Here is a 14807-nt window from a genome sequence, read left to right as displayed (position 1 = left end):
TTAGTGTGTAAAGACCATAAAAGAACTATGAATCTAAATTTTAGCGATGGAAGGTCTCATCACATTTGGCTGACAGCAGAATTATCTTCTGATGCTCACCAATGATGTTGTGCCTGCAGTGTGGACAGGTGTGGTGCTGCAGTAGCCAAGGGTCAACACATTTCTTATGAAAGCGGTGTGCACAAGGAATCACTCTCAACTCCTGTATGTGTGGAGAAAAAGATTGGAGAGGTCAACAGATCCATTTTAACATTTTTGCTGGCTTTCCAGTTATTGCAGAGATAATCCTTAACATTCTTAGATTTTGCAAGCCCAATCATTGAATTCAACATTTTACTTTTATGGAGGCGGTTTCAAATGGCATATGCTTTAGTTTGCAAACACAACCATCATCATTAGCCATGCCATTTTTAAGCATGAAAGTTAACTGTAGATGGCGCCACAGTTACAGCATGCCAGCACTTTTTAGGGTGTTGAAAGTGGGGTATAAATCAGGTCAACTAAGAATCTGCACCTGCAGAACTTAACAAAAGGCTCTGCAGATTTTAGAAGAATTGGAACGCTTGTTCTTGGCCAACTTATTGGGTATAATTGTACAAATTAAAAACAACTAGAGATTCTTAACAGAGAAAAATTAAAAATTCCAAAAAACTACCATTCTTGCTCCAAACTGAGACATTGTCACAAAAACTCAAAACCCAACAAGACATGATGGACTCCTCTGCATTCAGCAACAATGATTAAGTTCACAGATCTCACCCACAGAAGTCATTCTCTGTCCCAAAGTATGACTCATCCCCCTTTCCTTGGCTTTTCTGCCCTGCTTTTGTTGCTTTTCTTCATCACAGAAAAAAATCCTTTGATGCCATTGAGTCTTTTATATTGCCACTTCCTCTGTGCTTCCCACATGCCTTGATTTCTTTGTTGTGTGCTTTTTTTTTTTTAACATGACACATAACTGCAAACGCAAGCTTAAAAAACAAAAATCAATCCAATGGCACCAGTGTTGTTCTTGGTGGCCAAGAAATGGACGTTTGCCATTTTAGGGTTTATAGTAGAAAGTAATAGAAATTATCAATAACTTCAGTTGAGAAGTTCAATCAACCCAAATAAATAAACTAGAAAACGTGACATTTTTTTTGGAAGTAGTGGTTTGGTATATTCTTTTTGGTCTGTTAGTCTGTCATTTGTTTTTGGAGTAGATCTGAGAATTTAAATACCAAATAAAATTAGTAATAGTAGAAATAGAAGACATCTGAGTGAGAGTAATTGTCTGGGTAACATGCATTACCTTTATTAAAATAGGGTTCTTTGCAAATGGCACAGGTCAACTTTTGCATATTTCTGAAGGACTTTACCTCTCCATCAATGTATTTCTCAAGGCAGATGGCACAGTCTGATGTGGAACTACTGCTCAGCGAGTCTGATGCTCCACAGCTGGGCTCGCGCTGACCTTTGATTTTAGCCTTGAACTTGCGTGTTTCCATCTTTTCCAGGGCCTGAATGGCCATCCGGTTCATGGAACTCTGACAGGTGGAGAACAAATTATGGATAGAAGAAGAAATGGATGGAGAAGACAGACAAAGTCAGGATGGCATGAACTAAATGAAAAAAACTTAAATTGAAAGTCCACATGTAACCAGAAAGCTCTTTGAGAATTTGAGAACCAATCTGCATAATGCATTAAGGTCAACACTTAGACCTCAAACTGCACGGTTACATTGTAGCGGAACCCATGTCAAACTGTCACATGTAACCTCACCTGGCTACGTCTTTGCTTGAGCTTTATCTTGATGAGGAGGATTAGGCAGACCAGAGACACCACAACAAAGAACGCCAGGAAGATTCCCATGTCAAAATACTCTGTTGGCTGCAGTACACAAAGGCAGGAAAACAACAGCACAAAATAATTTAGAAATAACTTGCAGATCTATCTATATTATGCTAAATTAACTGCTGCGAAATCTTAGTATGTTAATGTACTAATAGGACAAAGCGTTTCTATAAAAACAAATGGCAGTTCGTTTCCTTATGGCTCTAAGTGGGGAATGAAAAATGTCACAGTGGCGCTTTTATGATTGTATATACGCATATATGTACACAATGCTTCTTACGTATGTTTCAATGCATGTATGAGCATGCTGATAAACTCAGCGTGAACCCTCACCCTTGGTGGCCGGTGTTGAATTCTGGCACGTGCAACTTTCTGCTTGTTGACAATGTTCATCAGTTTAACCGCATCTGCTCCTTTGACATAGACCACCGGCCTCTTTAGAGGGTCCTCCAAAACCTGGTTCAGCTGGAAGTATGACATTTAAGAATAGCGTTGAAATGATATTTCAAGCTGACATGACAATTAAGTAACAAAGACAAAATACTTTTCTTAATCAGTATTTTTGCTCTGTTTTCCATTAAATATAGTTAAACATGTTTGAAACAAGATAAGCAAAATTGCTTTAGATATAATAACTTTGAGAGTTTTTACACTGCAAAAAATAAATATGATAGCAGCATCAAAACTATCACACTGCTAAGACCGGGGCATGGCCGCACATCTGAAGATACACATTGAAAAATACATGTAATTATTTGAATGAATAACGTTTCCAATCATTATTCAATCAGCCAAATCAACATGGACTCTGTTGCCAGGGAAAAAGCACTCCGTGAACACATTCGCCCATGTGAAAAAGCGACCTATAGAGTTCAGACATGGAAACTGTCGTTGGGGCTTTTTTTCTGTATAGAAGAGGAAAGTAGTAGTAAACCAATTGCATGTTGCAAATGTGGATGCTCGATTTAGCCATGCAGCTCACTCAGACTGCATCTCCAGTCTGTAATTTGAAAAACCTTAGGGAAATACCAGGGATATTCTAGCCTCTGTTTCTCCCTCTGTCGTCATGTCTCATGTAAAATATGGGAAGTTGAAAGATAGTTATTTAAGTGTTTTACCCCCTCTTATTTTTTTTTAGGTCTGTTGGGTTTTCATTAAGCAAAAGATGCACAGACATAGGGAAAGCCTCCATTTTCAAACAAGGGTTTTGCCATGTCTCTTCATTATATATACTTGGGTGTCTCTTCAACTACAGTAATTTTGTGTTCCAGGGGTTGGTATTTAAACTAACAGATTTCAAATTTGTATTATATGAAGGTCACCTTCAATAAATACTTTCTAAGTGTTAATGTTAGAAAACATCTGTTAGAAAAAAAAGCCTTGTCCCAGACTTTCAATCTTAAAATTCTAAAAATATTACAGTATTAAAATAGCAATACTATAGTATGAAAAATATTATATGATATAATTTTAAAGGTGCACTAAGTAACTTTTGTCTTTGTGTCATTTTGGACTTACACTGACACCTAGTGGCTTGGATGCAGCATAATTTTAAATCAATAGTTTTCAGTTTTAGATGCCATTGAAGAAATTTAGTATCCACAGTCAGCCATGAATACTTTAATCAATTAGTGAAAGTGTCAAATAACAGGGCGTTTACTGAGATTAAGCGAGTAGTATTCGGCTGGTCATGTGATTCTAACATGGCAGCCCCCATGTGTGGACCCTCTCCATGTAGAATAAAACAGCTTTTATAAGGTTACTGATATGACTGGAGTGTTCATTTTAATGTGAGTGGTCATGATTTCCTACATGCATTGCAAAATTACAATCCATGTCTTTAGGAGTTAAACTTTTTTAATGAGGGAAAAATTACAGAGTGCACCTTTAATTGCATTTTTAAAGCTATGATAATATAAGAGTGAAATAGATCATTTTCACACAATAAATATTGAAAAGGTTTATGTAAATTTGTACACAAATTACAATGTTCATTGTTTTTATTATGGTACTGAACCTTGTCCCACATCCAGACTTTTAATCTTAAAATATTAAATATATTATAAAAACATGAAATCGCATTTTTATGAAGACTATCTGAACAAAGAGTGAAAAAACAAACAATTTCAGTATTGATTGTGAACATTATTGATATAAATTTCCACAATTTAAACTGTTTTGTTTTTAAAGAAATGTTTAAAATGTCATTTCCACCACTGTTTATTTCCACCACAGAATGAATAGATTTGAGATGTGTTGGAAATAGAGATGTTCACGACCATAAAGTAAAATAAATAAATATAAATAATTCTCCTGTGATGCACGTCTATGCACCGTCTGATATTTGTAGAAGACCACACGACCAAAAGGGCCCATAGTTGAAGAAACACCCAAATACATGTTATAATGTGATAGAAATATGGATTCTGACTTTAAGACTTAAAACGCATGTTCTTTTGAATCTGTTCGCTTTCTGTTGTTTGAATACAAACAGGACACTTAAAACTAGTTTTGACATTTTGTGAAGAAAATGAAAGTGCCCGGGCGGTTTGGTTGCTAGGGTGTTCTGGATGTTTGTTTACTGGCCAAAGTCAAAATAGCCCAACAAAGTCTTTTTGATATTCTGATCCTTAGACGTGTGCGGTCTCTTTTCAATGCAAGTCTATGGGATTTGCTCGCCCATTTGTAGATCACTTAGAAAAGTAATAGCAAACTTCTACTCAAGCCACACTATTTGAGGTCTTAGCAATGTATGAGTGCTCACTACTGGCAAAAAATAAAATAAAATAAAATACAACAACAAGAGAGATAAAATGAATGCGGACAAATCCAGGTTAGGAACTAGTGTAGGATCTAGCAGGTGATGATAAAAGCTTTTCTCTTAATGTTACAACTCGTGATTAAAACTCTCTCCTTGTCCTCCCCAAAGCCTTGAGGCTTTAAACTGTAATCTGTGTGGCTGAGGAAGCCGAATGGGTCTGGACAGAGGTGCTGGCACTGGAATGCACTGCACTGACTCCTTTCATGTGGTCTACACAGAAGCTCTTTTATCTCGTCTGTACACCATTTACAACTGAACGAGGCAGAGGGGAAAAAGACAAGCAAGTCTGGGCCTGGCAAGGAAGAGAAAAATACCACAGTGAAAGGGAGGGGAGTTGGGAAAAAAAAGACCCTTGGTCTCTCTCAAAAGCAGACAAAAAAAGGACTTCCGCAGATCAGCCTTTTCCAGAGACAGGGGTGAGAATAGGTGCTGCTCCACGCTGGTGATTTCATTTAGAAAATGCAATTCGCAATCTTTAATTAGATTTGCATTTCCTGAAGGAAATAACAGTGCTTGCAAGATGGCAAAAGAATACAGAATCCTAATTTACATGCTAAATAGTATGCAAATTAAAGTTAAATTAGTAATTAAAGTAAATCTCAAATAATAGTGTTTTGAAGAAAGAAAAAAAAAAAAAACAAGTGTATGCCAAAGGCGTATGATATACTTTATCAAGTGGATTTGCATAGCATGTATCTTTTTCTGCTAATACTGCGCACAATATTGCACTTTGCAAAATATTAGCCAAAACAATGTGCACAGATGCACACTTTGAATATATATAATTTATGCATCACCAATAAGGATCAAATCTGGTCAAAGCCATTATGCCATTTGGCATATACTGCTAATTTTATTGCCAACCTTAACACTCACCTGATCGATGGCATCTGGATTTTCTGAGACATCAAATATAACAGCCGTGGCTCCTCTCTGAACAGCTCTCTTCGCCTGCAAGACAAAAGACAACAAAATAAAAGGTCATTTAGCAACCCTTGCAATGCAACATCCTGAATGTGAAAAGCGAAGAAAAGCAAAGAGCATTGAAGCACATTAATTACAGCATTCATGGTGAAAAACAAAACAAAAAAAATGCTTAATTCATGGGCAGATCAGCAGGGAGAAGCATTAGGCTCCACATCAAAGCCTTTCTGAAATTAAAAGAGTTGCATTAATTGGAAAGCAGTCAGTTTTTAAAGACAGGCCTCAGTAGGGCTTTCCTTGAAGCCTAAGTAAATATTTCCCCATCATGTAACTGTTCTGTTCAAAACTGTCTTTTTTCACTCCCAACCAATAGAGGTCGCTCTAAGACTTTAGCTTGATAGTAGAGCTCACATGAGTCATGCATGTAGAAAAACAACTACTAGGATACTTTGTGATGATTAGAGTGGCTTTCTGTAGGTAACTACGGTTCAAAGCTTTGATCTCATGGGGTTAGTTGTGCTATCACTGCTTCGTTTGTTCATTGTTTTATTGCCACCTTACAGTTTTTTTGTTGTTTTTTTTAAATAGATGATCAACATCATAATTTAGCCAGAATCAAATTTTGTTTACACTGCGATGGCTGGGTATGTTGCAACTCCACTCATGCCAAAGAAAAAAGAACAAGCCGAAACAAAAAAAGAAAATAAAGAGATCAGAGCGACAATGCGCAGCTCTATAACTCTGTTATCAGAGTAGCAAAAGGATGGCACCACTCCAAGACCAAGGCATTGTGGGTACTATGAGAGAAAGCATGGTCTTTCTACACACCGCCTTTGTGCTTATGCATGTCTGTGATTGTGTGTGTGGCACAGACGTTGCCAATGACTGTTCAAGAAACAATGACTCTACCCACAGTTGCTATTACATTTACGTCAAAGTGATTCATCTCAAGCTAAGCCCTGAATTAAGGGCAAAATTAAAGAGTTTGTTTAGTTCAGAATTGAATAGCTGTAATGCAAGAATTTGCGGTAAGCGTGATCTGTTTACCACTTTAGCTTGGTAATGACTCTGGAGGAGAGGACGGCAGTTTCACCGTGTTAGAGTATTTCTCCCTTTGGATTTTCCATCATTACATGCACAGAACAGCACTTGTGTTGCATCACAAGTAGGGCTGCAACTAATGGTTTTGATAATTGATAAATCGAATGATTATTAGAACGATTATTCTGCGATTATTGCAACGATTAATCATTAGCTCTTAACCGATTATTCAGTTTGCGCCCCGACTTAAAAGGTTGTATTAAACGTGCTTACTAACAATAAAGAGGACAAAATCATTTTTTAAAAATGTCTCTAAATGACATTCACTGAATTAAAATACCTTTTATTAAGTTTAATTCAGTAAAGAAATTCACTGCAAAAGATTATATTGTTATCGTGTTTTTGTCTTGTTTTCCGTTTAAAATTGTCTAAAAATCCTTAAAACAAGATACATTTACTTGAGAAGCAACATAAGATATTTATACATGCTTTAAGAGAATGTATCTTAAATATAAGTGTATTTTGTATATATTTCTTTCACTTGGTTATACTTCTGCAAGTGCAGTAAAGACAAAATCTACTTATATTCAAGATCTATTCTCTACAAGCAAGTCTAAATATCTTACATGCTGCTTCTCAGGTGAATGCATCTTTTTTAAAGAAATTAAAAAAAACAAAAACTTTTTTTTTTTAGGTATTTTAAAATGTGTATTTTTTATATTACATTCAACATTCTCAGATAAAAAAAAAAATTTCTTCTGCAGTATAGCTGCTTAAGAAAATGTGCGTTGTTTTAAAGAAGTTTTATATATTTATATCGGAAAACAAGCCAAAACAAAAACAAAAATGTATTTTTGTTGCAGTGTATAATGGGGCGAAGGCTACACTCTCTCACCTTTCTGAATCTCAATCCATCTCTCAATCCATCTTTAACTCACAAAAAAACAAACTCTCTCTTATTAATAATACTGCATATTGCCAATTTTCTTCACGATAAGAAATACACAGTGACACATATATTATGATTCAAAAGTCGCGAGCCATCACGTTATAATCTAGCTGCAGCAAGCGCGTGCACTCAAGGGACGAGCGTCCCCACGACAGAGTGTGAATCAGCCGCGTGCAGTTTCGATCTCTCCCCCTTAGATCGGGACATTCGCGCAACTCATAGAAGAGGCGCTGACTGCACAGAGAAATGCCAGTTTCGGAGTTTGTAGTTATTTACATGACCTGCTTCCTTATTATTTTAACTTTAATAAAGCTATAACACATTAAATAGAACTGCATTAAAGATGTAACGCCGTGTGTTTCCTTTAAAGAAGCTTGACATGCAAGTTTTGCTTCAGCGGGAGCACAACGAGAGTGCTTCTGTATTTACTTATTTTGTATTTTTGCACTATAATTCCCTCATACTTTGCGATCTACATCACCTGAAGCAGTTTAGAAAGTTTAGAGTGCATCTGTACTGTGAGCTGTGTAATTCTTCCTCTCCTCAGTCAGGCGCGAGCTGCAGTGCTGCTCTCGTGCGTCATCATTAGAGTTTAATGTGATCTCATGTTAGGTTAAATGAGATCAAACGACTATTCGACCACGAAAATGTCTGTTGACAATTCTTTATTGTCGATGTTGACGATAACGTCAACTAAAAGTTTCAGCCCTAATCACAAGAGATGCAAAAAATTTTAGATGTTCTCCAAAGGCAATCTATTCTGAGACAAACTCAAATAAAACACTGTTCCCACCCTTTTTGACCAATTAATTTTCATGCCTTTTTCTTGACCTTTCCAGACGTTTATGTTTACTGGATACAGATTTAAAAAAAAAACTTGCAAATTAATCATTTAGACAGATTTGTGAACTGTTTTGACTAATTCACTGAAAAAAATTAACTCGAACAAGGTTCACACTACACAAGAGCATGAAATATTTTATAGTATAAAAGTATGAAACCCAGAAAAATATATATTCTCTGTGTTTTTCCATGACTTTTGAGATTTTATGTATTTCCATGACTTTTCCAGAACTGGAAAGCACAATTTTAAAATTCACTGATATTCCCAAATTTTCCATGACCGTGGGAACCCTGTATGAAAAATGCAATAAACTATAGTGTGACAAAAACATACAAAGATGCAAATTATGTCATCGATAGCATCTTAGGCCAAGTACACACTAATAAGTTTTCGTTTGAATATGCATCTCTAAGTTTTGGCCTTCCATCCACACTGAGACGAGCACTTCTGACAGCTTTTCGAAAACGCTCTCCCAAGTGGATAAATTTGAAAACGCAATCTTGCCGTTGTACTGTGGACAGGGAAAATTGATAAAATTGTGACGTATTTGTCATCATTTATTTATTGGTCTGATGAAGAGCCGTTGGCTCAAAATGTCACCTAAGGTGGGATAATTCATAAAATGTTCTATTTTTGGAGCTGTGGTCTGCCGACTTTTCTCCTTTGATACTATTCTCCCTTTGGTCGAGCACCTACACAGAGCTATTTTGCCATTGGATGTGTGCGCCTTTTTTTTTTTTTTTCTTTCATGTGACACAGTCGTGTGATCCATTCAACCCAAAACAATCAAGATTGTGGCCCATGTTGTAACGGCCCATGTTGTGCCCTGATATTTACTTTGATAGCGTTGTTAAAGATAAATGTTTCTTTGTACAACCTTAACATTGCATTCTTTTAATGGCGACGGGAAGTTTACAAGGAATTGCTGTCTGGCGACAGAACACAAGGGCTATTGCGTTTCAGACCGTACATGGAACAGCGTTTTTTCACATACGCAGTAAAGGATTTAAGAGTTTTTATACGTTTCAGTGTGGACGAGAAACTTTTGGAAAAGGCTTAAAAATGCCAGTGTGGACGGAGACCGTTTTGAAAATGAAAATGCCGTTCCCAAATATATCCAGATTAACGTGGACAAAGCTTTAAATTTACTTCAGCATATTAACTGGACTTAAGTGCGGAATGGTAAAAGAATTTGGAAAACCATTTTCACATGGACCAAACTCTGACATCAAACAAACTCAGGTACGCACCAAAAGTTCCAGTGTGACAGAACCCTTAAAAGATGGTATAATTCATTAGAGATTTTATAAATTATGAATTAGGGGCAGTTCACACAAAACGTGGTTTGCATCCGTCCGCGATGTTTTTAAATTTTTTCCTACGAAAAAATGCGCTAGATGGATATCTTTGACTGTTGCGCCGCAGGAGCACCATGCTTTTTAGACGCCAGTTAAAAAGAACTTTTTTTTTTCAATGCATTTCGAGACACCTATGTTCTGCTCTATTCGTGGTGCTGCTTCTAGCATTCTTTCTAGAACAATGACGCCTTCGGTGTGAATGGGCCCTTAATCCTATCATCTTCTATTTTGACATGCTCCAGACTATGACTATGTCTGATGTTGTGGTAAGCTGATCTTGCTAAATACTAAATTAAATGTCCAAATCCCCACCAAAAAACAACTTGGAACATTTAATTTTGATGGCAACATTTAATATCAAATCAAAGATGTTGTTTCAACACGAGAGGGTATCAGACACACTGAAAGAAAATTAGGCAGATTCCAAATCTGAATTCTGTTCAAGCTCACGATAAAAAGAGTGAGAGAACAATAACAACCCAAAGAAAACTCAAGGGACTGCAATGTTCTTAGCATGAAGGGGTTGGGTGAGAGGTTATGTAGCAATACTACTCAAACTCAAAAAGAGGACAAAGCAAACAGTTCACACGTTATTTGATCCCATGCTCTGCCTTTCTCTCTTTTCTGGCACCCCTCCATCTCAGCACAATATTGGAAACAATAAGCTAAGTAGAGGCCATAACAATGTCACAGGTCTGATTGTTATGATATTCTAAATTTGGATGGCAGAATTTGTATAAGAACACACAAGGAACTGTCGCAATCAAACATCATGAAATAGTACAAGTACTGTAGTATGCTAGTCCAATATACACATGACCTCATTATGTCGCAGGTTTAATTCAGCGGGTTGTATCCACTTATTTCGGAAATAAAGACTTTTGTGAATTTTTATCACATTTTGTGCAAAATGTCTTCAGTCTTGGTAGTCTGATAAAGTAATACTATGCCCAAACATAGCCTTTTACCCAGCATAATAGGTTATAAATTTAACCGTTTTGACTCATCTCTCCTGTGGTCAAGCTGAAGAGTGTGCTGCTGTGACAGGCCAGACTACATCTATCCAAATGCCCAGAATTTATACTGACTCAGTTATTTTCACTACTGACAGTTCATTAGAATCCCACAAGAAAGGACGATCTCGCCGGAATTGTGGCATAGCAGCTTACACACAATCTCTAGATATGTTGAACCATGGTGTTCATGTGGAAGACACGGTTTTGAACCCATTCCGATCCAATTTCTCCTCTTTTTCCATTATTTCCTGTCTGTATCCTTTCAATTACTTCTATATATTATTAATACAAAAATGACCTGAAATTAACCAGAGGGTTAAAAAGTGGCAAAAATGCCCAAAATAAAAGAAAACATAAAAATTGCAATAAATTATAAAAAGCGATTTGAATTTACATTTAATTTTAATCAAATAAAATGGTAATACTTTACAATATTGCTGTATTCGTTAACATTAGTTAACCTGAACAATACTTTTACAGCGCTTATTATACTTTGTTCATTTCAACAATGAATTTTTTACATTAAAAGTTGTATACGTTAACATTAGTTAATGCATTATGAACTAAAATGAACAACGAACAATTATTAAATTGATAAATACCAAGATTAATAAATACTGTAAAAATGTAGTGTTCATTGTTAGTTCATGATACCTAATGCATTAACTAATATTAACAAATAACCTTATTGAAAAGTGCTGAAAATAAAAAATAAAATATGTAAAAGTATGGTAGTGAAAACAAGCAACATTTTGAAGGATAATGTAATTGCATCTGATTTAATTTATGCAATATTTTATAATGCTACAAGACATTCTAGTCTTTGATGAGGCCTGTAATTTTCATTCAAAAGTTAATATGCTCAGTGTAAACTGAATGAAGAAATAAAAAAATCCAATGTGTCATTGGCTGCTGAATGATGGAACACCTTGAGAGATGAAAACCAAGTGGAAGTTAATGACTGTTTATGTCTTGTCACCGCTTAGATTAATTCATACTACCATTTTGCTGATTGACTGATCCAAAGGAATGCGGAAATAGACTCTCTACCTTGTTTGCTCCACATCAATGTGCTTAGTAGGCTTCAGCTGTGGTTCAACTCTTTTGAAGATGGCAATTTCAGTTAATTATTAATAGTGCTTAATAAAAGAGCTTTAGAAGGAAAATGAGGGATGGGGGGGAGACAAGGAAGGGTGGAAAAGCAACAATGTGAGAGTAGGAGTGCACGTGTCAAACAAACATAGAAAGAGGCATAGAATCAACTTTGAACAAGCTCTGCAATGTAGCAACTTGCCTCATGAGAGCAAAAAATAAAAAGCTTCTTAAGATGAACCAAAAACCACCACGCAAGACCCTGAATTGGAATAATTGAAAATGTCAATAATTAACAATGAAATAATTTGTTGAAATGGTCAGTACAATCTACAAGCCCATAAACTAGAATTACCTAAAACAGAATATCATAAAATAGGGTGAATACAGGTAGAGTGAGACAATTTGTTCATTCACTATTGATGTTGTGTTTAAAATATGATCCAAATGGCTACATCAATGTCATCCCTTACTAGTTTATGACAAACTTAATTATGGTTTTTAGTAACAGAAGAATATTCAACCAATATTAAATTAAATAACAACAACAACAACAACAACAAAAGAAATTCACTACAGCATGCTTTGCCCCCATGTTTAAATTATTTAAGGCATTTTTGTCACTTTCAATGGCATTTTTGCCCTAAACTCTGGTTGATTTCTGACCATGGATGCAACATACTGTTCAAGTTAAAATTAATTTACATTATAAATATAGCAACTATATTATAAAAACCTGTGCCTCTCAAACCTGTGGCTTTAGTTTGGAGTGACTGTAATGTCTAAGCAAGAACCTCTATTCTTCTTGCTTTCTCAACTTTTTCCTCTCGATTTCCCCTCCTCGTCCCTTTCTATATTTCAGCAATCCTACACACACTCAGTCACTCTCTCCGTACTGCTATAATTAAAGTAATTAAGTCCTCAGAAAGCAAAGCTCTGCCATTACGCTGTAATTTCAGGTTGTCTTCTAGCCTTTAGGTTTCCTTAAAGATAAAGGCATACTTTCCTCATTTAGAGTTTCTTATGTGTGGTGAGATTTTTATTTATTACCCTTCATTTACTCTGAAAGTGCCAAGACATTACTTAGGCAAGTCCTAGATTCCTGGAGGGGGAAAAATGGAAATGGCAAAGACGAAAAAAAATAAAGTAAAACTGTGCCTGCTTGGTTTCTTACAGTCTGTGTCCCTTTACTGCATTGGGTTTACCTGGGCTACACTTAACATTAAAATTCAAATAACACACTTTACTCAAATTTACATAGAGGTCCTTACTAGAACCACAGCACTTAACACTGAATACACAGACTTGAGCTGCTCTTTCCTTTCAATTTTAAAAAGTTATATTTCTGCTGAAACGTATGATGTGCTGTGTTTAAATGCAAATGGTCTCTGGAACAGAAACTACTAAGAATTGTACCCAAATCTACATCAAAATGGAAGCAAAACTACAATGAAAAAAGACAAAATTAATTGCTTTTGAATACTTGAGTTTAAAGTAAAAAAGAAAAAATTGCTGTCTGAAAAAAATAATAATAATTGGAGCAGTACTCTGGTGCAGTGATGGTATTAGATGATAATACCATGATACTTTGTTATATACCATGGGACTGAATAGTTACCATACTCATATACCATGGAATTTATATTGACCACGTTTGCATGCACTTAAAGGGGTCATGAAGTGCTATTTTTAAAAAATTTTATTATCTTCCCTGAGGTCCACTGATAATGTTATGAAAGTTTTTTTGCACCAGTCACAATTTAGTAATATATTATCATTTTCCACCGTTTTTGGCCCTGGGTCTGAAATAATGGCATAAGTGCCTCCTTAAAACTTCAACGTTAACGCCCACTGTTCTGATTGGCTAACATCATGCAGCCCCTAAAATTCTGCAAACTCAAATGGAAGAACATTATAAAACAAAATTTCAATAACAGTTCCTTTGCAAAGCTTGAATCGTATTTTGTCTGTTCACAAGCAATCCATGCTGACATGAGCAGAAAAAAAAAAAAACGCACATACATAGTCCAAAGAACGGTGAAATTACACTCATACATACTGAAGGTGCACAGAGGCACACATCGGCGGAAACACACCAAAACGGTCGAAGACGTCCATCGTCAAAGACATCCTATGTTTACATACACCAACAATTAAAAATAGTGCAGATGGGTGAAAGAATGCGTCCATGATGTGTTTGTGCTCAAAGCAACACAGGCAGCAGCTGAAAGAAAGAGAATTGCTTCTCCCTTTCAGAGTTGTAACTTGACACCGCGTCTTTTAAAAGTGGCACGAGATATGTATCAAGCAGTCAAAGATTTCTGTCTAGTGCATGAATATATAAAAAAAATAATCCAAAATAGTCCAGATGGGTCCCCTTTGGTGTTATGTTAGGAATAGTTAGCCACGGAATGCCTGCTCTCTTGACATGAATTGCGCGCCAGTGGGCGGGGCAAAGGGTGCAATGACGCATGTTGTGGAATGTGTAAATACAAATGAGCTACGTTTTCAGCTGAGTGGCATCTATAAATGCTCTTTTTAGACTGAGGAAGTTTTGAGTTCAAAAATTTACAGCATGTTTTTATAGTTACCTCTTTTATGTCTAAATATCAAGGAAAATTTTATTCTCCATTTCATGACCCCTTTAAGAAAACTGTTTATTCCAGGGATTTTGCAGAAAGCAGCATTCTGAAACGTCATGTAAACCAGAATGCCGATTTCCTTACGCCGCTGAAGGGAGTAAAGGCCAAAATATACTTCGCAAGTCTACATTGCGGAGATCTCCGCACACAGTATGTGTGACACAAATTGCGTCATCAGCACAGCCGCGTGGCTTGATCGTGCGCCGCCTAGATTTTCTTGATTCGCACGTGGTCCTCGTCTGTGTGCGCTGTCCACGCATGCACTGGCCATTGACTACAAAAAGAC

At 36.3% G+C, this 14807-nt stretch overlaps 1 protein-coding gene across 4 annotated transcripts in view; it reads right to left on the bottom strand.

Moving 5' to 3' along the window:
* LOC127425323 (E3 ubiquitin-protein ligase znrf3-like) overlaps positions 1-14807 on the bottom strand; it is a 108844-nt gene that overhangs the window by 2045 nt on the left and 91992 nt on the right. For all 4 annotated transcript variants that reach the window (XM_051671178.1, XM_051671193.1, XM_051671186.1 and 1 more), the window contains exons 3-7: positions 5532-5606; positions 2168-2299; positions 1763-1870; positions 1359-1526; positions 100-202 (exon numbers count right to left, since the gene is read on the bottom strand). In XM_051671178.1, the coding sequence (XP_051527138.1) occupies positions 100-202; positions 1359-1526; positions 1763-1870; positions 2168-2299; positions 5532-5606 (586 nt within the window). The remainder of the gene's footprint in view (positions 1-99; positions 203-1358; positions 1527-1762; positions 1871-2167; positions 2300-5531; positions 5607-14807) is intronic.

This window comes from Myxocyprinus asiaticus, chromosome 3 (assembly GCF_019703515.2).
Source record: "Myxocyprinus asiaticus isolate MX2 ecotype Aquarium Trade chromosome 3, UBuf_Myxa_2, whole genome shotgun sequence".
NCBI classification, from domain to species: domain Eukaryota; kingdom Metazoa; phylum Chordata; class Actinopteri; order Cypriniformes; family Catostomidae; genus Myxocyprinus; species Myxocyprinus asiaticus.
Note: the sequence above shows the minus strand (reverse complement) of the source record. Positions and strands in the feature narration are given on the sequence as shown.